Here is a 23,814-nt window from a genome sequence, read left to right as displayed (position 1 = left end):
CTCTGAGCCTGGCGCTTATCATTAAGTTGCTTTCCCTATTTCAATTCAACCATTGTAATCACGAAACCGAGGGAATAAAAAGGTCAGACACAGGAAACAGCATCACAAAGCCTGCTTTTCAGACTGGAGGAAGGTATAGAGTGGAGTTTCCCAACAGTTGGTACTAGGACCATTGCTTTACTTGATTATACAGTGAGGACCTAAACGTGGTTGTACTGGGCACAACGCCAAAATTTACAGATGGTTCAAAACCTGCAAATATTGTAAACTGCAAAGAGAACAATGATTGACTTAAAGAGGACATGGGTGGGTGGAATGGGCATAGAAGTGGCAAATGCAATTTAATGCAGAGGAGTGCAAAATAATATATCTGGTTAGGAAGATAGAGGAGAGGCAATATAAAGCAAGGGCATTAGTCTAAACTGGGTGCAGAAGCCCAGAGAGTCCTTGGGGGCATTTGTGCACAAATCTTTGAATGCAGCAGATGAGGATGACAAAGTTGTTTCAAAAGACATAATAATGAACGCAAAATACAGTGGACGCTGGAAATCTGAAACAACAAAAATGCTGGAGAAATTCAACAGGTCTGGCGGTATCTGTGGAGAAGGGAAACAAAGTTAAATTTTCGAATCCAATGAACTTCTTTGAAATTAAAAAAAAAGCATAGTGCTGTACTGTATAATTAGAGGCGCAGAGTACAAAAACAAAGAACTTATGACAAATATTTGCAAAATACTAGTTTGGCTTTATCTAGTGCTTTATGTCCAGTTCTGAGTGCCACATTTTAGGGAAAGATAAAGGATTTTGAAAGGGAAGGGTAAAGATGGCTCGAGGAATTACAGGAGAGGTTTCCCTTGCTTGGATAGATTGGATAAGATTGTTGTCCTTCAAGAAAAGAGGAATGAGAGAAGACTTTATACAAGTATCTAAAATCATAAGGATTCTAGATAGAGTGGAGAGAGAGAGAGAGAGAGAGAGACACTCGGTTTCTTCGAAAGAAGAATACATCACTAATTTAAAGTGATTTGCAAAAGAAACAAAGGTGACTTAGGGAACATTCTTCATCATTTGCTATGATACCTCCTAATATCTCCTTTTGTAACTTTGTGTCAAAATTTGGTTGTTGTCACTAACGTGAAGAACTTTGGACATTTTACTATGTTAAAAGCAGTGCATAAATGTAAGCTATTATGCTGAGCAAAACACGTTGAGGCATCTCTTTCAGGCTCACACTGAAAATGAGACCGGTAATGGGAATGAACACTATGTTGCCCAGAAGAATGTAACTCCAACAACACTCAAGAAGCTTTACATCATCAAGGTCAAAACAGCCCATTTGACTGGCAACAGATCCACAAATATTTCCGAATGTTCAGTGCCAACACACAGTAGCAGGAGTGTGCACCATCAACGAGGTGCACTGCAGAAATTCATCAATGCTTCTTCGACAACGTCTTCCAAACTCACAAACAGTACCGTCTAGAAGGACAAGGACAACAACAAGCAGATGTGTGGGAGCAACACCACCATCGAGTTCCCCTCCAAGCCACTCACCATCCTGACTTGGAAATATATCGCCATTCCTTCATCGTCAGTGGGACAAAGCACATCTAGCTCACTAATACCTGATCTCGTCTACATGTGACTCCAGATCCACAGCAATGTGGTTGACTCTTGACTGCTTTCTAGGCAATTAGTAATAAATGCTGGCTTAGTCAGAAACCTCCACATCTTCTAAGAACAAAATAAAATAAATTGAGTACCTAAGGGCCATAATTGCTGGCAGGTCAAGAAAGATGGTTATGGGCTTTCTAACAGCATTTATTTGTAGAGGGGTGAGTTCCTCCCAAGGGTCAACTTGCCCCATTATTTCCCCTACTCACCTACTCCAGGGAGAAGAGAAATCCTGACCTGAGGTTATAGAGAGTGCAAGGTGGGGAACAGTGGTGACCTACTGCAACCTATCGTAACATAATTTGGTGCTAGATTTATATGCTTAAACCAGGATAGATTCTGTACCAGGCGAAAGTGAGGACTGCAGCTGCTGGAGGTCAGAGTCAAGATTAGAGTGGTGCTGGAAAAGCACAGCAGATCAAGCAGCATCCAAGGAGCAAGAAAATCGACTTTTCGGGCATAAGCCCTTCATCAGATTCCTGCTCCTCGGATGCTGCCTGACCTGCTGTGCTTTTCCAGCACCACTCCAATCTTGACTCTAGATTCTGTAGCAGATGTACCACGCCTGCTGATTGCCCCACATTTGTGGCCAGACATAAAACATTCAGAAAGGCTACACACACAAAGAAATTGCCTTTACACAAAAAAAATACAAATGTTGGCCTCTACCCAAATTATTTATCAAATGTCCCAAATCAATCCCCTCTTAAACCAGGCTTTGGTAAAACATCTATATTAGTCACTAGCACATGACATTCATTCAAGGGATCTCCATTCTGCGAGGTGGATAGAATCCAACCGAAGTATAGCTGCTGCTGAATTCTTCTGGAAAGTATGTGTGAAGAACATTGCAAAGTGTTTCTGCTCTTTTGGAGAAATTTAGGGTTTGGAGAAGGAGAAAGGAACCGCAGTTACAAGGAAGGAGGAGCTATGCCATTTCAGAAAGCATTGCAATGCAATTGACAAACTATGAGATGGAATTTTGGGTTCAACTATACTTTGTGATCTGAGGATATATAATCACAGCGATAGAGCACAAATCCCAGGAGGTAATAATGAATCCATGCCAGTATCTGATGTGGCCACACCTAGAATATTGTGTCAATTCTACCTGCTGTACAGAAGTAAGAGAAATGAAGGAAATGCAAAATGAACAACTGAATTGATAGAATTTGTTAATGTTCTGTTACTTGTATTGGTAAGATTAAGGACAATAAGTGGACGGTATTGACTGATCAAATACCATCAACATATAAAAAGGCAGTGCCACAGGGGATGGAGTGTATTAATTTAAGAAGCTTAACTTGGTAAATTACCTTTGAAGATATGGTTTATACTACAGTCCCCTTTATGAGGCTGTCAATTTGTTAACAAATTTATTTCTTTAGATGACTTAATAAACAGGGTGTAAAAACAAACAGCTGGAACACTGGGCTGATGCAAGGCAAGAAAAAGAGGTATGTAAGACTGTGTTCTGCAAATAATTTTGCCATTTCACACTTCACCAGTTGGATTTTAGGAAGGGTGTGAAGGTTTTTGAAAGGGAAGGGAAAAGACTTCAAAGAATGGCTTGGGTCCACTTAACAAAGGACAAGGAACTTGAAGCCAATATATTTTAAGTTGTCATGAACTCTGGAATTCGTGGATTATGGCTCAAACTAATACCATTTGACTGAACAACTTTGTGCAAAGGGTACTAAATATGTGGAATGAAGGCACAAGGGAGACAAACAGCATGGAAACATTTTAAGAAAGAATTTGATAGATAAGTGTGTGGGTGATTGAGAGGTATTAGTGTTTGGGGAAGGTCAGGTGAACAATTGAATCTTTTTCACTGCTGCACTTTTCCTGACCAGAGGAACTTCTGACTGAAATAAAACTGAATCAAAGCCCAATTTCTGACGATCAGAGTCCAGTACAATATTGAGAGATTATAACCTATGTTGCTTAAAACTATAATGTAGGAGAGAGAGAGAGAAAACAAAACGGTGCAGGTAGAAAACTTATAGAAGTGTGAGGAGACAAAGGGAAAGAGATACGGACAAAAAAAAACTTAAAGTCCTTAGGGATAGTACGGTAAATGAATTTGCACCAAATGGCTCTAGATAATTAGCAAAGCCAGAGGTAGTGGTGGTGGGGGTGGGGGGTGGGGGGTGGGGGGGTAGAAAGGAGGAGGAGATGGAATGAGTGGGAACAAACACTGATACAAAGGAAACAAAAATTCCAGAGTGAGAAGCAAGAAATAGCCACAGCAAGAGGGTTATTTTTAATCATGACATCAATTATTTATTTCTGTGTGGTTCTACTGGAAGAATAGGAGGCTGCTTATTGGAACAAGTGGACTGGAAGTATGAGTTCAGGAGCCTCATGATCATGTTGTCAAAATCTGACCTGAATCTAACCTCCCCGATCCTTCACTGCAAAACTATAAATAGAAACTAGGTGACACCACCTTCTTTGGTAAAAGCTGCAGGAGAGGGTTGTTAGGTTCAGTGGTTGTTAGGCTGTCATTCCAATTTCTGCATAATTCTTGCATGTTAGATTCAGCAGTCTACACCCATTTTGCTCTTTCAAAGAATCTGAACAGTCATTTCAATTCTTTTTTCACTAGCTTCTTCTGAGTAAAGCAAGGCATTGCATCCAAAAAGATCAAAGCCATGTTTGGGGGCAGTATGTAAGGCAGAGAAACACCACTGATCTCATAGCATACCGTTTCCCAGGTACATTATAAAACAATAAATAAGCAGGCAGCAAAAGAAGGGGTTGTTTACCTACAGAGCACAGTTCATTCCAACTGACTGAGCAGCAATACTAAACCACTGCTAATGGAAATGGAAAGAGAACTGGTATAACATAGAGCAAAGGTACAGTCATGAGAGATGGCAGCCAGAGAGTGGGTTCCCCTCATTATTCACAAAATTGCAACCAGATTGAGACAATTAACTCAGTAAAAATATAGCTCTAGTAATTTAAAATAAATTAGCATATTCAATTTTTTGATATAAATCAATAGACAATTAAAAGAGCAAAAGGTGTTGAAATCCCTTTGTTTGGCAGCTACTTTAATGATTTTCTGTATTTGCAGCATGACAGGTCACCCAGAAAAATACAACACTGAAGTAATGTTTCCATAAATGGAGATAATACAATAAAGGAGGCAGTGTTTAAAACACAGAAGGATTATTGTAAATTATGTCAACATATTCCTTTGCAGCACTTTCTTTCTAACGTTACAATAGGCAAAGCTGCTCTCTGACCTCTTAAGCTGTTGCCTTTGTAACATTTCACTAAAGTTTTTTTTCACCTATAGCTTTTTCTCATTTGAAAAAAAAATCCCTGAGACAATGAGTATTGTTGAAGTTAAGAAAGACATAGATAGCTTTGAGGTCATTTGTTTCAGCAGGATTTATACTGCAACTATTCAACTCTTCAATCTGTGGTTTCAGCAGATTTGTACAGCTGTTACACTCTGGTAACTAAACACAAATGTTTCTTTCTTGTCACTTGCTTTGCAGTTTTTGCCCCTTTTAGCTTATTCGGCACATGCCTACTGAACAAAACATCCTCTCATGACTCAAATCTATACTGTACCCAAACCATAGGCATTTTAAAGTACTGAGCATTTTCATTCGAAAGATAATTGAAGTAAGCAGGTAATTTTTGAAGTGCACATGCCCAACAATTATGAGGCTAAAAATTAAATCTAAAGCTTTCAAGGTCACAAACCACAAGAATTAAGAGCTCAAGTTGTACTGACAAAATATTTTAAAATTGCAAGTACTAGAAATATGGAGTAAATGTTGAACAATCAATCTTTCAGTGTTTTATGGCTCTGCTTCAGATATTCAGTCTTGTTATGTGTGATGGATAGGTATGTGGATAAAAAAAAGTGCAGATACCACTAAGTGCCTTTCCTATGTACCACAAAGGACTGCACATTGTCATGATTAATTCCACACACTGTCTGCCTCAGTAAACAAAAGGGACATAGATGCTCACGCTCAGATGACACAGGAGATGTGTGCACAGGAATATACTCATGTGCAGAGGTATACATCTATGAACATTCTTGTCCTTTTGGAGGCATTTCCAACCTTTTCAGTGCAGCTCAACACCTCTGAAAAATTTAAAGATGGCATTTGGGACTGACCACACAAGTGTGTGGCTGGTAAGTCATTGGACAATAAGGAGTGAGAGCATTAATATGACATAGAATGCACTTCCAACACTTTCTGTTTTCTTTGTCATGCTAAGTCCAATGTAGCTTAGACTGAACCATCCTACTGACCTTTCCAACTTCCTTTTAAAGTCTTGCTTTTGTTGCAATGACATTGCAGACTGTTAGCACAACATAATTGAAAATCCACTTGTAAACTGAATTCTGTCTTTCCCACGAAAGAAAATGCTGCCCAACTTCATGGTACCAGAGGAGAAAATTCAGATATAAAACCAAAAGAACTGCAAATGCTGGAAATCAGAAACTTGACGAGTCTAAAATTGATAAGAAGGTACTGGATAGGCTAAACAAAAACCAAAAGAACCACAGATGCTGTATATCAGAAACAAAAACAGAAATTGCTGGAAAAGGTCAGCAAATCTGGCAGCATCTGTGGAGAGGAATCAGAGTTAATGTTTCGGATTGAGTGGCTTGACCTGAAACATTAAATTGATTTCTCTCCATCGATGCTGCCAGATCTGCTGAGCTTTTCTGGCAATTTTGTGTTTTGGTACGAAATAGACTGTCCTCTGAACTTAAAGTTGATCAGATACCAGGGCCAGCCGAATGTAGAACAGAATCATGGAAGCAGGTCATTCAGCCCCCTGAGTCTTCCACTGACTCCACGAAGAGCACCCCACCCAAACCCACACCATCTCTGTAATCCTACATTTCCCACTGCTAATCCACACTCTCTGGATATTATGTGCGATTTAGCATGGCCAATCCAACTAACCTGCACATCTTTGGACTGTGGAAGGAAAGCAGAGCACCCAGAGGAAACCTACACAGACACGGGAGAACGTGCAAACTTTCCGCAGAGAGTTAGCCGAGGGTGGAATCGAACCCAGGTCCCTGGCGCTGTGAGGCAGCAGTGCTAACCACTGAGCCACTGTGCTGCCCACTATATCCAAGGATGTACCCAAGGATTCTAACCATGGCAGCCTATAGTAACCAATAATAGAGTTAAACATTTCTGTTCTATCCCGACTTGTATTCCAACCAGTACAATGTAGCTGATGGCAGTTAATATCTCATAAGACTTTAGATGAATGAGAAATCCATAATACAGGTGCAAGGACAATACAGAGTATAGCTAAAGCCTCACATCATGGTACCAAGAACAGTGTTATCAGATCTCTAAGAAATTATATCGTAAGCTGCAAAAACAAAATTGGTTATGTATGAACCTGCAGTGAGTATTACTGACAGGTAGCCCAAGTTGCATGTCACAGCACAAACTATTGACAAACTCCTTGACATCCGCACAAATATACTTTCTACACACAGGTCACTGAATAACAAGCAAGCATGTGGAGCTTGCACAGTCAGTGAATTGTTAAAATGTAGGACAAAGCTATTTGGCCCATCACATTTGTGCTAGCTCTTAGAATATGCACACCACTGTGTACTATCCTCCCACCTTGACTTTGCAATCAAATGCATTCTAGCTTTGCAGATATGAATCAAATTCCATTTTGAATGCATAACGGAATCTGCCACCAGCACATCTCACGCAGTGCACTCCAGATTATTAACACTTCTTAAGTGAATAATAATCTCCTCACATTACCACTGGTTCTTTTGTCAATTATCTTAAATCTGTGCCCTCCTGTTCTCAATTCTTCCACCAGTTAGAATGACTTTTCCCCATCTATGCTATTCTGACACTGCATGATTTTGAATACCTTTATCAACTTTCTGAACCTTGTCTTCTCCAAGGTAAACATTACCTACCTCTTTAACTTATCTATGCAACTGAAGTTCCTCATCCCTGAATCATTCTCATGAATCTTTTCTGCACCTTCTCTAACTTCTTCACAACCCTTCCCAGAACTGGATGCAACACTCCAATTAAGGCAAAACAGATTAATGTTTTCTTCCTCTTACAAGCTATTCCTGTATTGTACTGTACTGCATTTTTTTATTAACTGTTCTCGACCTGTCTTGCTACCTTATTTACAAATGTATATTTACACCAAGGTCCCTCACATCCTGCGCCACCTTTAGAATTAAGCCCAATATTTTATATTGTCTTCCAGTGCTCTTCCGACCAAAATGAATCAATTCATAACTCACAGCATTAAATTTCATCTGGCATTTGTCTGCCTACCTTCATCTGTCCATGACTTTTTGAAGTTCTACACTGTCCTTCTTGTAGTTCATAATATTTCTGAGTTTTGCATCATCTGTAAATTTTGAAATTGTACCTTGTATACCAAGGTCTAAGTCATTAATGGATATATAAGGAAAATCAAGTATCCCAATACTAACCCCTGGAGAACACCACTACAAACCAACCTCCAGCCCAAAAATAATCCATTAACCACTATTCTCTGCTTTCTGTCACTCAGCCAAATTCATGTCCCTGTTGCTACTATCTTTTAAATTCCATACGCTATAGTTTTGCTCACAAGTTGGCATGTGGCCTTTTGGAATCCCAAGTACATCACGTCAACAGCATTGCCCTCATCTACCCTCTCTGATAGCTCTTCAAAAGCACTAACAAATTAGTTCAAGGTGGCTCGCCTTTAAGAAATCCATACTGGCTTACTCTAATTAACTTGCATTTGCACAAATGACTGCTAGGGGCTTCTCACCACTGAAGTTAAACTGTCTGGGCCATGATTGCTGGGCTTTTCTTTACGCATTTTTTTAAACAAGGGTGTAATAGCAATCTTCCAAGCCCCTCTGACCAGCCCTGAGTCTAAGAAAGACTGAGACTATGGTCAGGACCTCTTGAATTACCACTTTCAGTTCCATCAGATTCCTCAGACACATCTCAACCAGCTCAGTAACTAAGTACAAGTGACAGCCTATCCAATAACTCCGTTTTCTTTATGGTAGACTCTTCAAGTGTCTGAATTATCTTCCCTCTCACCACGATCTGGGCAACACCTTCCTTGGGAAAGAAAATGCAAAGTATTAATTTAAAATCGCAACCTTGATTCCTGCCTCAATGTGTGAGCCCACATTTTAGAACATGGAACAGTTCAGCACAGTAAAGGCCCTTTGGCCCTTGATGTTGTGCTGACCTGTGAAACTAATCAGAAGCCCATCTAACCTAAACTATTCCATTCTTGTCCATATGCCTATCCAATGACCATTTAAATGTCCTTAAAGTTGGCAAGTCTACTACTGTTGCAGACAGGGCGTTCCATACCCTTACTACTCTCTGAGTGAAGAACCTACCTCTGGCATCTGACCTATACCTATCACTCCAATTTAAAGCTTTGTCCCCTCATGCTAGCCATCGCTGTCCAAGTAAAAATGCCCTCACTGTCCACCCTATCTAAGCCTCTGATTATATGTCTCAGTTAAGTCACCTCTCAACCTTTTTCTCTCTAACGAAAACAGCCTCAAGTCCCTCAGCCTTTCCTTGTAAAACCTTCCTTCTATACCAGGCAATATCCTGGTAAATCTCCTATGAACCCTCCCCAAAGCTTCCACATCCTTCCTACAATGCGGTGGCAGAACTGTATGCAAGTTTTTTATAGCTGCAACATGACATCATGGTTCTGAAACTCAATCACCTACCAATAAAAGCTAATGCACCGTATGCCTTCTTAACAACCTTATCAACCTGGGTGGCAACTTTCAAGGATCTATGTACCTGGACACAGAGATGTCTCTGCTCATACACACTACCATGAGCCAGTACTCTGTATTCCTGTTACTCCTTCCAAGTTAATCACCTCACATGTTTCCACATTAAACTCCATTTGCCACTTCTCAAACCAGCTCTGCAGCTTATCTATGTCCCTCTGTAACCTACAACATCCTTCGTCACTACCCATAACTCTACTGACCTTACCGTCATCCGCAAATTTACTAACCCACCCTTCTATGCCCTCATCCAGGTCGTTTGTAAAAATGATAAACAGCAATGGACCCAAAACAGATCCTTGTGGTACACCACTAGTAACTAAACCCCAGGATGAATATTTCCCATCAACCACCACCCTCTATCTTCTTTCAGCTAGCCAATTTCTGATGCAAACGCTAAATCACCCTCAATCCCATGCTTCCATATTTTCTGCAATGGCCTACCGTGGGGAACCTTATCAAACACCTTACTGAAATCTATATACACCATATCAACCACTTTACCCTCATCCACCTGTTTGGTCACCTTCTCAAAGAACTCAGTAAGGTTTATGAGGCACGTCCTACACTTCACAAAGCCTTGCTGACTATCCTGAATCAACCTATTCCTTCGTAGATGATTATAAATCCTATCTCTTATAACCCTTTCCAACACTTCACCCACAATCGAAGTAAGACTCACTGGTCTATAATTACCACGGTTATATCCACACCCCTTCTTGAACAAGGGAATAACATTTGCTATCATCCAGTCTTCTGGCACTATTCCTGTAGACGATGACAATATAAAGATCAAAGCCAAAAGCTCAGCAATCTCCTCTCTGGCTTCCTAGAAAATCCTAGGATAAATCCCATCCGGCCAGGGGCTTATCTAATTCTACACTTTCCAGAATCGCTAACACCGCCTCCTCCTTGGGAACCTCAATCCCATCTAGTCTAGTAGCCTGTACCTCAGTATTCTCCTCAACAACATTATCTTTTTCTAGTGTGAATACTGACGAAAAGTATTCATTTAGCGCTGAGGATTGGCTCAGACACACATACACAACTTTGCAATGTGATGTAACTGAAATTATATATTGAAAATCCAGATGTTTTCAATATATAATTTCAGTTACCTCACACTAAACTTTTGATATAAATTCTATGTCTTATGATCTTCTACTCCACAACCACCTGATGAAGGAGCAGCGCTCCAAAAACTAGTGCTTCCAAATAAACCTGTTGGACTATAACCTGGTATTGCGCGATTTTTAACTTTCTACACCCCAGTCCAACACCAGCATCTCCAAGTTATTCTTTTATTTCTGATATACCTATAGAAAACCTTTGGGTTTTCCTTGATCCTCTCTGCCAATAACTTCTTATGTCCCGTCCTGACTCTTCTCAGCTTTCTCTTTAGGTCTTTCCTGGCTAACTTGTAAATATCTATTTGGCCAAGTCGAAAAGTGTGGCGTTGGAAAAAGCATAGCAGGTCAGGCTAGTGAAGGGCTTATGCTCAAAACGCTGACTCGCCTGCTCCTCGGATGTTGCCTGACCTGCTGTGCTTTTCCAGCACCACACGTTTTGATTCTGACTCTCCAGCATCTGTACTCCTCCCTTTCACCTATTTGGGCCAGGTTGACTGTTTCCAAACTGTCTGATCTTCAAAATGTAGCCCATTATTTAGTTACTATTCTGCCGCCAACCTATAACTCTAATTGATCTGGTCCAGCTCTGTTATTAACATATCCAAGTTGGCATCTCCCAGCTAATGTTTACTCAGCAATGTTCTTTGTCCTTTTGCATAGTTAGCCTAAGTCAGTGATTAATCACGTATGGGCTGGGGAGGAGTTTGGGAGGGAGGCAGTAAGGCTACTGGGAAATTACATGTCCTTTGCCCCCCTTCCCCCAAATGTACAAGATGAAGACCATAAGATTCTACCAACTGTCAACAAGCTGCAGACAAAAGGTCCCTGAACCGCACTAAACAAACAGTTCAAAGGGTTGTATAAGGATTCGATCCAATCTTTGCCTTGCTAAGTCTGGAAGCAGTTTCTCTTCCCTCTGGATGGATTTCGTAACTGTAGAAAAGGTACAGAGAAGGGAAACATGTATTTATAGTCTCAGAAATATAAAGAAGAGACAGCTTTGAGGGGATGTTATACAGGCATCTATAGAATATCGAGGGCATGGACATCATGCAAGGAGATAGTGAACATGAGGTATTGAGGTCAGGAAGAATGAAATGTCACAAATCCAACTGAAGTGGGATATTTGAATTTAAGAATGGAAGGGAACTTGGTAGAAGGTAGTGAAAGTTGTTTCCCTTCAGTCTTCAAGAAAACCCTGGATAAATTTTGAGAAAAATGGTGATCTAGGCATTTGGAAAATAGCCAATGAGGCTTGCATTACTGTCTAAAGAGGGCCTGAATTGGTTTTCAATAAACCATGCTGTATGTCTCAATTTCTTTCAACTTTGCCTAGAGCTGAGGATTGATAGATTGTGGGGCGAGGATGAAGTTTGAGGTGGGTAACTTTTTCTTTCCTGGATGTAGAAACATGAACTTCACACAGTACAGAAATAGAGTCAAACCTCAGCTTTATTTAATCTACAAGGCTCAGTACCATTCCAGATCATCCAATAACCTATCCAAGGAGCATCAGAGGATTCATTTATTGATGCATTATTCTGTGGTCTGGTCGTCCTAGAAACAATCAAAGTTTCCACTGTGTTTCTCTCAGAAAATGGACAGTACACAGCCTCTCTGGCCATTGGAGTAAACACAGGAGATATCACAACTGCATATTGCAGTTCTCAGTGAAGACAGCGGATGGGTGACATGGGTGAATCACTCAGTGGTTAGCACTGCTGCCTCACAGCGCCAGGGTTGGGGATTTGATTCCACCCTCGGGTGACTGTCTGTGTGGATTGTAGCCAAGATGTGAAAGTGCCATTGTTGGACTATGGTGGTCAGAAGTCCAACAGGTTTATTTGAAATCACAAATACACTTCACTTGATGAAGGAGCAGCACTCCTAAAGCTTGTGATTTCGAATAAACCTGTTGGATTATAACCTAGTGTTGTGAGACTTAACATTGGATTTGTGGAGTTTGCAAATTCTCCCTCTGTCTGCGTGGATTTCCTCAGGGTGCTCCAGCTTCCTCCCATAGTGCAGGTTAGGTGGATTGGCCGTGCTAAATTGCCCATAATGTGCAGGCTAGGTGAGTTCGCCATGGGAAAATGCAGGGATAGGGTAGCAGAGTGGGTCTTGGTGGGATGCTCTTCAGAGGGTCAGTGTGGACTTGATGGGCCAATGTCCTGCTTTAATACTGTAGGGAATTCCATGATTTTAAGACCTATCTGGCTCACTAAAGTTTTTAAAGGAAGAAAAACTGCCATCCTTACCTGGTCTGGCCTACATGTGACTTCAGAGCTACGAATATGGTTGACTCCTATTGGTCCTCGGAAATGGCAGACCAAACCACTTATTTCTTGGGCAGTGACTCCCATATATCCCAACAAATTACTAAAAATAAAACCCATAGTGAGCACAGCTATCTCTTTGGTGAACTTATTGAGAGCCCAAATGTGAGCCAAAATCAGCAAATTCCCTTCCATGTATCAGGGTAGCCTTTTTTTAAAATCACATCATACTGAAAGCATGGTAGCTATAGCCCAAGCTAATGAAATAAAACCCACCATTTGATAAGCCCAGAATGTCAAAAAATTAAATTAGAAGTTACGAGTTATATTTAGTTTTAAAATTAAATCCATCTCATTAATAAGTATTGACACCAGGGCTTCGACCTGAAACTTTTAATCGGCTTTGCACTCCACAGATGACAGCTGATGTGCTAAATGTTTGTACTAGCACCTTCTATTTTTAGTCCTGATTTTTGGCATCAGAAAGACCACCGCCTCTCACCTCCATAACATCACCTGCCTTCGCTTTTATGCCAACCCATCTGCTGCTGAGGTTGTCATCATCTGGATTCAACTATTCCATTGCTCATACTCATTGAATCTCTACAGTGTGGGAGCAGGCCATTCAGCCAATCAAGCCTACACTGACCCTTCAAAGAGCATCCTACCCAGACCCACCCCACTACCCTATCTCTGTAACCCTGCATTTCCCATGGCTAACCCACCTAGCCTGCACATCTCTGGACACTATGGGCAATTTAGCATGGCCAATTCACCTAACCTAAACGTCTTTCGATTGTGGGAGGAAACCAGAGTATGTGGAGGAAACCCATGCAGACAGAGTGAGAATGTGCAAACTCTACAGAGTCACCCAAAGGTGAAATCGAATCAGAGTCCCTGGGGTATTGCTGGAATCTCTTCCTCCAAACTGTAAATATCAAAACAGCTGAAATATTGCTGTTGTTCACCCCTCCCGCATGAAGTCCCACACACTCAGCACTTGTTAACCAACTCACACTAGTGCCTGGTCCTCTGGTGCCTCAAATTCAATACAGCCAGTTCTGCTATAACGCGTGTTCCTTCAACGTGAATTGATTTTAACAGAGTTGAAGAATTTAGCCCATTATTTATAGAATGACTTTCCTTACCTGTATTGACTACAACGTGATTCCAGCCCCATTGGTTTAAATGACGTGGCTACTGCGCAATTTTCTTATAATCCAAAATCATGCAAGAACGGAACTATTGAGTTATATCAGAATCAACTGTATTCAACATGTGTAAATTCCATCATTGCTTTACGACCTTTCCCCTTCTTACCTCTAATATACACCAGCCCAATAGCTCCCTTCCCAGACTCTCCAGTTCCAGATTTGTTTTAATTCATTCATGGGATAAGGGTGTCACTGGCTAGGTTAGCATTTATTGCTTATCCTTAATTGCCCAGAAGGTTAAGAAACATCCCCATCACTGTTCATCTGGAATCACATGGAGACCAGAGCAAGTCCCCACATTAGGGAATGAGATGGCTTTTTCTGACAATTGACAATGGTTTCATGCATTTCATTAGATTCTTAACTCCCAATTGGTTTTTATTAAAACGAATTCAAAATTCACCATCTTCCACAGCAGGATTCAAACCTAGGTCCCCAGAACATTGTGGGGAGCTCTGAAATAACAGGGCAGTAATAATACCACTAGGCCATCACATCCCTGATTCTTGGGCCCTTTTGCACTCACCTACCAGGTACAGTTCTTAAAACTAAATGAATCAAAGGGTACATGGAGAAAGTGGGAAACGGGCATTGAGTTGGATGATCAGCCATGATCATACTGAAAGGTGGAGCAGTCCTGACGGGCTGAATGGCCTACTCCTGTTACAATTTTCTACATTTCTATTCATGCCTAAAACCACACCATTTTCTACACCATTCCAGCCAATTTTCAAAGCTTCTTTAAAATCTTGCACTTTGATTATGTTCTTGGTCACTCCTCTTAATACTTCCTTGTCTGACTTGGCATCTATTCTTGTGGAGTGCCTTGTGGCATTTTTCAGCATAAAATATGCAAGAACAGCAAGTTTTTAATGCATGTAAAGCAACTGGAAAAATGATCACGGTTCAAAGTGACTCCAAAACAAAGAGGAATGAGGTCCCCACTCTGCTCAGCTTCCAATCAGCTCAGTCATCAACATCCATTTCTCCCTTTGACTTGAGGCAATTTTGACTTTCTAATGACACAAAAAGAGACCACACTTCTGTAAGTCAGCATCAGTTCTTTGAACCAATAACTAAATCATTCTGAATTATCGGTTTCAATATGAAGTTGATAAAACTAAGCCTGCAGTGGATTTCATAAACTGCCAAATGAAGGGGTTATGAAAAAAACAGAACCGGGTCAGTGTGACCACAGTGGGCTGTAGAGTTTTTTTTCTGCACTCTATGACTGTGTTGAAGACTTTCCTGCTTTCAGGAAAGCAGTAACAACATCTCTTTAGGATTAAAATCAATCGGTGGGGCGGGGCGGGAGGGGAAGCAGAGAGAGGTTAGGCAACTTTTCGCTTCTTAGAAGTGTATAGAAAAGAGGATCAGAAGTAGGCCCTTCAGCCCTTTGAGCCTGCTTCTCCATTCAGTTTGGTCATGGCTAATCATCCAACTCAGACCCCGTTCCCACTTTCTCCCCGGACCCTTTGATCCCTATGGCCCTAAAAGCTATAACTAACTCCTTCTTGAAAACATTCAGTGTTTTAGCTTCAATTGCTTTCTGTGGCGGAGAATTGCACAGGCACACCAAGCAGCGGGTGAAGAAGCTTCAAAGCATTGGCACTGGACTGGACCACCTATCAATTATAGATTTCATTTCTATAGAGGGAGGCCATTTTGTCATACTAACTTACGACCCAAATAGTGAAGGTGGGAATTATTGAAAAATAAACTGCGATGGTAGATTTCACGGACCTCCAAGGAGGAACGAAAACTAAGATGCCCAACCTGACCAGGGTGAAGCTGCGCATTCCAGGTTGGGGGAAGGGGTGCAGAATCTTTGCTCAGAAACCTAGAAGTTCGATTTTCCATGCAAAGCCATAGAGGTTTTGGCTTCACAAGGTGCATAGTACAATTCTGAGACATGATTCCTGTCTGGATATTAGTGTGAATGATATCCACTTCTAGTCAAGTGTGAGACACTCCAGAGAGTGTCCGTAGCTTCAGTTTGGTTACCCATTGCTAATGAGGGCACAGATGATGGAGAAAATCCGATCTCTGGCCCTGGAGGGAGGTTGGGGCTGGCCGTTCAATTCAGGAAGGAGCGTTTTGAGGGTCGCGGGGAAAGCAAGGGCAAGATCTTACACTCTCCTCTATAAACAACCCTTTTGAAGCCTAAATATATCCACAAAATCAAATGCTGCCAGAGAGAAACAGAAGTGGACATTCAAACGGACAAAGAGTTGAACATTTCTACTAATTGGGATGCTAACTGCCAGTGCTTTGAGGTGGAAACGTAGACTACCCTGACAAGAATGGCAAATAGATAGTGAAGCAAGAAATGGAATGGCAGACACGTATCTCACAGAATGAGTTTGACATTGCTGGGAAGAATGATTGGATTGAAATCTCTTGATGCGTATGAAACACAGGCAACCACATTAAAAGTTGTAAGCCCTTCGATGTGTGAGATTGTATGGAGATTCTCAATGCCCCCAAACAATCAACAGGAGTAAGGAATTAATACTTGAAAGAATAAGAGCACAACAAGATCTTAAATGGGAACTTCCAATTTTTTATGCTTTAAGAGACAGACGGATTGAAGACCAGCTAGACAAGACAATCATGCTGGGAGAAACAAAAAACTGAAGACAAGGAGGAAGATTGAGCAGATAGTAGATTGCCAATTTCAGAAAACAACAAGAGAGTCCTGTAAATACAGGGCATTATGGTTTGCGGTTTTACTTTTTTAAAAATCTAGTAATTGGACAGAAATGCCAACCAGAGAAACAGTATTAATAGCACACACAAGCAACACTGATAATTCAGCTTCTTTATGGCTATAATAGTTCAAGACAGTAAGCAAACAAAACGAAGCCTAACCTACTTCAGTGGGTGTTATAATGTATGCCATGAATCAGCAGCTATTGTATTGTTTTGAGAATGTGTTACCCCATTATCTCATAATCTATTACCCAGAATTCTCATTCAACCAGCAATCAATGGGGACAGGATTTCTTGCAATGGGAACTGATAGTTTGATCTCCTGTGTGTCTCTCTCCTTTTGATCAAACCTCGCTGACAATATGTATGAGTAATCCTCGGAGCAATCAGCACATCTCATTCCCTATGTCTACTGGATACCAGGCAGTTTACTTTCACTTGCTCCCAAAGTGTCGTCGCTTTCTTAAACAGCCAATTTACTGCAGTTTTGCCTTACAGTAGAGTTTTATCCGATGTATAGTGGATTGGAAAGCACCTTTTGACTCTTTCTAGTGTTCAGAAAACCAAAATCACACAATGGGGAGAAGCTTTCTGAAACTCTCTGAATATGTCTCCAACTCTCTTGTGTAGACATTTCTTTCTGCGACTGGTATTAATTCTTATAAACGGGTGACTTATGATTTTTCATCTTTTCAAGTATGAAGACGAATGACAACAGGACCAAAGGAAACAGGAGTGGTTAGAAATGAGACAAAATCTAAACACTGGAAAAAATCAAGGCAGAGTCTGAAAAATGAAATCAAAATGTGCGAAGCAAGACTGGCGAAAATATGGTACGATGTGAAATATTCATGAAAATGTAAACCTGGACACTTTCTGCATTGTTTAACAGCAATAACAAAAGAATCCTACAGGTTCAATGATCCTTTTAATTCTCTTGGTAGATCTGAACAAGAGCTTAAACAAAACTACTAAATGATTAAAACCAGTCCAAAGCTGCTGAGCAGTTGTAAAACGTACACCAGACAGCCATTTTGGCCACTTTAGACAACTTGTGATTTACAGAATCTGTTCAGATCTTAACAATGAGGAGTTTAGAGATTCTCTAGGTGACAATTTGTTTCTGTTGGTGAGAAAATAAGATATCCATAAGTCAGCACCTGATCAGTGCATGTGATATTTTTCCCATCTGACAAAAGAGGTAAACAACATAAAATGACACACAAAACGCAAGGCTGCAGACTAAATACTCTACCGCAGCTTTAAAAGAGATCTTGTGGAACAAACCTTCAAGATTTATTTTTAAAAGCCACAAATGAAATTCCAGCCACATGGGGGCAATTAAAATGGTCAGCAAGTTATTGTCAAAAAAGAAGAGTTTCAGAAATCTCATTCAGAGTTGAAGACTGTTGAAATTGGATATGCGTCTAATATAATGCAACAGAAAAAGGTCCCATTTAACAACTCAGCAAATTGGAAGGCATGAGGTGTCACAAGTGAAATAGCATGGGGAGAGGAAACAGAGCTTTGAGAATCACCTCGTGGAACATCTGAACTGACACTCATGACAGCTTTGCTAATTTATCTAACAATCCTCTTTCACCTTGTTCCTTAGTCTTAACTGTCATCGTTCTTCAATTCCTAATGTATAAGGCGGCAAAATATCACACGTGTCTCATCGAGTCCTTGTTCCGACTCCAAGATCAGTAACTTTTCTGTATATAATCTCAACAGCCTTGTTTGATGTTCAAAAATGGCTTAATGTGGTACCATGGCAGTATTCTGCAAACCCCAAAGTTAAGCAAAATGATTCCTTTATGTCATGATTCGAACATGCCAGAGGAGACAGCAGTTCATTGTCATGAAGTTCCATTGGACCAGAGACCAAAGACCAACAACAAGATCCACAGAGCGACAGCCCTTCAAGACATTTCTTGTACTGAGGACATCATTGACTGGTGTTCTCATTGTCCTTAAGAGGTAATGTTCTTAAGAGACATAGATGATTTGGTGTTGGTGTAGTGTGTCAAAATTTGCAGATGAAACTAAAATGAGTGGTAGAGCAAACTGTGCAAAGGGACACAGATAGTTTGAGTGAGTGAGCAAAGGTGTGGTAGATGGAGTACAATGTTAATAGATGTGAAGTCATCTGTTTTGGTAGGACTAACAGTAAAAAGGACTATTACTTGAATGGGAAGAAATCGAGCATGCTGGTTTGCAGAGGGACCTGGGTGTCCTTGTGCATGAATCACAATATGTTGGTCTGCAGGTGCAACAGGTTATTAAGAATGCAAACGAAACTTTGTCCTTCATTGCAAAAGGGATTGATCTTAAAAGCAGAGAAGATATGTTGCAGTTGGGGGTGCTGGTGAGGGCACGGTTGGAGTACTGTCTGCAGTTTTGGTCTCCTTATTTGAGAAAGGATGTACTGGCACTGGAGGGGGTGCAGAGGAGGTTCACTAGGTTGATTCCGGAGTTGAGGGGGTTGGCTTATGAGGAGAAACTGCATAGACTGAGATTATATTCATTGGAATTTAGAAGAATGGTGGTGGGGGGGGGGGGGAAGAGATCTTATATAAATATATAAAATTATAAAGAGAATAGATAAGATAGAAGTAGAGAGGATGTTTCCACTGGCGGGTGAAGTTAGGACAAGAGGGCATAGCCTTAAAATTAAGAAGAGCAGATTTAGGATTCCTGAATCAATGGAATTTCCTGCCCAGTGAAGGAGTTGAGGCTTCCTCAGTAAATGTTTTTAAACCGAAGATAGATAATTCTGTGAACAATAAAGGAATTAAGGGTTATGGTGAGAGGGCAGCTAAGAGTAACTGAGGCCACGCAAAGATCAGCCATGATCTTACTGAATAGCAGAACAGGCTTGAAGGGCCAGATGGCCAATTCCTGCTCCTAGTGCTTTATGTTCTTACATTATGTTCTAATGTTCAGCCTCACACACTAGTGCTTAGATATAGCTTGCAGGCTCTACTAGCCACACAGTGCTGAGAGCACACTGCACATTGTTTCACACTATAGCTGGGTACAGCCCACCCCACTTGTTGAAATGCAGCCTACAATAATGAAGGTGCAGTTCTGCCCGGTAGCACCCTTAGATATTGACATTCAGGCGATCATTAGTGAGGTGTAGGGCGCAACATTATTATACCATGGCTTGCAAGACACTACATTCTGGGGTTACTGGGACGTCATCTCTACAGATAATAACTCCCAGAGGTCCACCTGCAAATGAAAAGCATGTTCACAATACAATTATATAAACTGGTTCATTACAAAAAAGAAACATTATCCATCTTTAAGAAAAAAGCTTGTCTCAAATTTCTGCCTTTATTAATAACATCCTCGGGTCAAGCTGATTAGTATGCCCAGCACAATTCTTCTCAGCCAGCATCTGCTCAATATTTGAGTTTAGAGGATAAATAAAGTACAGTTAAATGCCTGGACGCTTTAAAATAGCTGCACTCATAATAAGATGCATTTTACTGCTATCAGTTGTGCCACTAACTGGATTACTACTTGCATAATCATGGTTTACATCTTGTAATGTACAGTCAAATATTAATCATATGCCTGCAGAAACACTTTTAATACACTTATAGGTTACTTCATCATTTATCAAAATGCTCACTTACCTCTTGGTCCAAACCATGATACAAAATAGTAATTTAGCGTCCGGTCCACAGCTTCCATTTTTAAAATCTATAGTAATTAAATAAAAAAATTTAATAGAATGGAACAAACAAGGCAACTCAGAGGTGTTTCAATATTGCTCAGTACATGTAATAGAATTGCTCATTTTCTGCACCATCTCCAGAGCATACACATTGGTTAGTGAGCAATAGGGTGACTGGAAAAGGGATCTGCTGCAGCTTGTTGCATTTGTCACTGAAGGGTGCAGTCACTCACCTTGACCTTGTCAGCACAGAACTGCACCTAATAATCTATATATATATATACACACGTGTGTGTGCAACTCTTCAACTTTTCTCCTCTTCCACTGAAGCATCCAGAGCTACTAGTGTAAACTTGGAGCCGATTCCATCCCACGCTATAACTATTTCTTAAGTTAGATTCTCTTCTCACATCACTACCAACTCATGTCCCAACCCCAAAGCACCTTGCAAGGTGCAAATTAGCAGGTTGCGCGGGTTACCTTTGAGTGGTGCTAACAAGACTCAATTCTCGGTCCCTCTGCCAATGAACAATATGGTCAACATTACCTGCCACAGCAATTGCTGGAATCAAGTTGCCATGCTGTCTGCATGACATTATGTGGGAGCAGGATGGTAGCATATTGTGATCCCACACCTGTTTCCAAGGATTATCCAGCATAGCCCTGTACATAGTAAGGGGGGGGGGGGAATTCCATTATCTAGTGCATGGACTGGGAAGCAACTCTTCAAGGGAGTACACCTTAGGAGGATGAGGCTGCACAGTTTAGCGTTTTGCAGACCTAAATTATTAAGTGGAGATTCACAGCTGCATAGTGACAATTGGCCAGTTCTGCTTTCTACACTGCCAGGGCCTACAGATCATGGAAGCATCCTCTATATTTCAAACAATGCCATGGGGCATCAATCAGTTGACGCTTTGATATCAAATATTTGATTAACAGATTAGTAAAGGTTTTCAGCTTTCAATTACGAATTATGAATAATTACATCAAGATCTTTGTTTTCAAATTGGGCATTCAGATCTGCCCACAGGCTGGACAGACCAACCTTGTACAGTGTGGGTTAAGAGATTCATGGTGTTTAATGAGAAGCATTCGATGATTGCACTCACAAAGGCTCTAGTTGAACAGAAGGAACAATCTGTGAGTAAAAAATCTCTCAACCATAACAATAGCGGAAAGCCACTAAGTGTGAATATAAAAAGAAAACTGTGAATGCGGGAACATTAAATGAAAATAAAGAACACAACTAAGTTTTGAAAGAAAGATTGATTTAGATATGTATACAGCAACCTAAAATCTTTGGCTTTCATTTGCTAACTGCCAAATACTGCCGACATCTGTGGAAAATGTTCATGCACATGACAGGAATCTGGCAGAGTGAACCAGCTCCCCATTATACATAGTACTCAGTCTTCACCCCACTGATTTCAATGAATTCATAACAGTCAGATGTCCACTGTATCAAGTTACCGGCCAAACAGTGAATGTAAAAGCATTGTTCTAACAAATAGCAGTTTTGCTGTTAATTATTTCAATGAAAAAGGAAATGAAACCAAAACAATAACAATGGTCAAAATCCAGTACTGCAAGCTGCTAATACTTGACTCCCAACCAGACATTGAGTGGTTTCAAACTGCAGGGTCAACTATGCCACAAATACACTTGCTCGACTCCTTTAGGTCTTGGCTGGATCATAAGATAAACTATCACATGGAAGGAACATCATCTATCTTGGGAAAGAGATGCACACCCATCCATTCCACTCCCCACCCCCTGCCCCACACATTCTGATTTGAAATAAACCATCTGTCAGAGTCTGATAAAACAAGGATGAAATCTACAGTTCAGACTTTGTCTAATTCAAACGGCACAGAAGAAGGATTGATGATGCCATGTCCATAATGTTGCACTATCTCATAGGTTGATGCTGGCATTATCTTATTTATTTTATAAAGGGTTAACTCTTCCATTAAAACAAGGAACTTGGGTTTGTCATTCACCACCAGTAACTTCAAGGTTATCACCACTGAGCACTGTCCAAATGAGAAAGCAAATGAGAAATAAAATGTCCAAAGTTAAAAATCACAACACCAGCTAATAGTCCAACAGGTTTATTTGGAAGCACTAGCTTTTGGAGTGCTGCTCCTTCATCAGGTGGTTGTGGAGTATAAGATCCTAAGATCACAAAATTTATAGCAGAGGTTTACAGTGTGATGCAACTGAAATTATATATTGAAAAGACCTGGATTGTTTGTTAGGTCTCTCATCTTTTAGAATGACCATGTTAGTTTCAGTTTTTTCATATGTAAATCCCAAAACTTTTTTTAAAAAGTTACATTCTCAAGTGAACTTTAACAATACATGCCATATCAGCTCTGATAATGCACTGAAGGTGTGAGGTGCCCTGTGTGAGACAGACAGGCACACACACATACACTCTCTCATACACAAACTCTCTCTCATATGCTCACACATACACACCCACACACCTACCCTCTCACAGACTTATACCTCTTTACACTCTCACACACTCTCACAGACACTCATACACTCCCCCCCCCCCACCCCGCAACACACACACACACACACACACACACACACACAAGTTTACCACTCTACGCTTTTAAACTGAAAAATAAATTGGTCTCCATCAAACTCTCCCAGGATAGGTATAGCACAGGGTCTCTATCATTCTCCACTTACCAAATAAATGCTTCCTAATATACCCCACAAGGTGGGAGGTTCGAGTAAGGATCCACCTACATGGAAATGATCTCTATGCACAAGATTTTCGCTCTGAGGCAAAGTGTTTGTCGCCACCGCAAGGTTTAGAGTGGCCCCAGAGGCCAGTGAGTGCCAAACTTGGCCGTTAAAAGGTCTTCCCCAGTTCTGAGACTTCAGCTCGGTTTTATAACAGACTGTTAGGCACTCTAGACCTCTGCCATCCCCCCTGTATCTAGTCTAATCTAAAACATGCTCTAATGCAACGAGGGGTACATCGGCTTCCAAGAGATCAATTGTGTTAGGGGATTCTGTAGTCCGAGGTACAGACGTTTCTGTGGCCAGCAGAGAAAAAGCAGAATGGTGTGTTATTTCCCTGGTGCCAGGATCAAGGATGTCTCAGACAGGGTGCAGAATGTTCTCATGGGGGAGAGGAGTCAGCAAGAGGTCATTGTCCACATTGGAACCAACGACATAAGAAGGGAAAAGGTTGAGATTCTGAAGGGAGATTACAGAGAGTTAGGCAGAAATTTAAAAAGGAGGTCGTCAAGGGTAGTAATATCTGGATTACTCC

General features: G+C 40.9%; 1 protein-coding gene across 3 annotated transcripts in view; it reads right to left on the bottom strand.

The window, feature by feature from the left end:
* elovl5 (ELOVL fatty acid elongase 5) overlaps positions 1–23,814 on the bottom strand; it is a 112,681-nt gene that overhangs the window by 39,144 nt on the left and 49,723 nt on the right. For all 3 annotated transcript variants that reach the window (XM_072560347.1, XM_072560338.1, XM_072560329.1), the window contains one exon: positions 20,476–20,542. In XM_072560347.1, coding sequence (XP_072416448.1) covers positions 20,476–20,533 — 58 coding nt within the window. In that variant the 5' untranslated portion in view covers positions 20,534–20,542. The remainder of the gene's footprint in view (positions 1–20,475; positions 20,543–23,814) is intronic.

The sequence above is a fragment of the Chiloscyllium punctatum genome, chromosome 3, assembly GCF_047496795.1.
Source record: "Chiloscyllium punctatum isolate Juve2018m chromosome 3, sChiPun1.3, whole genome shotgun sequence".
Lineage (NCBI taxonomy): Eukaryota > Metazoa > Chordata > Chondrichthyes > Orectolobiformes > Hemiscylliidae > Chiloscyllium > Chiloscyllium punctatum.
The sequence above is the reverse complement of the archived record's forward strand: the minus strand, read 5'-3'. Positions and strand labels throughout refer to the sequence as shown.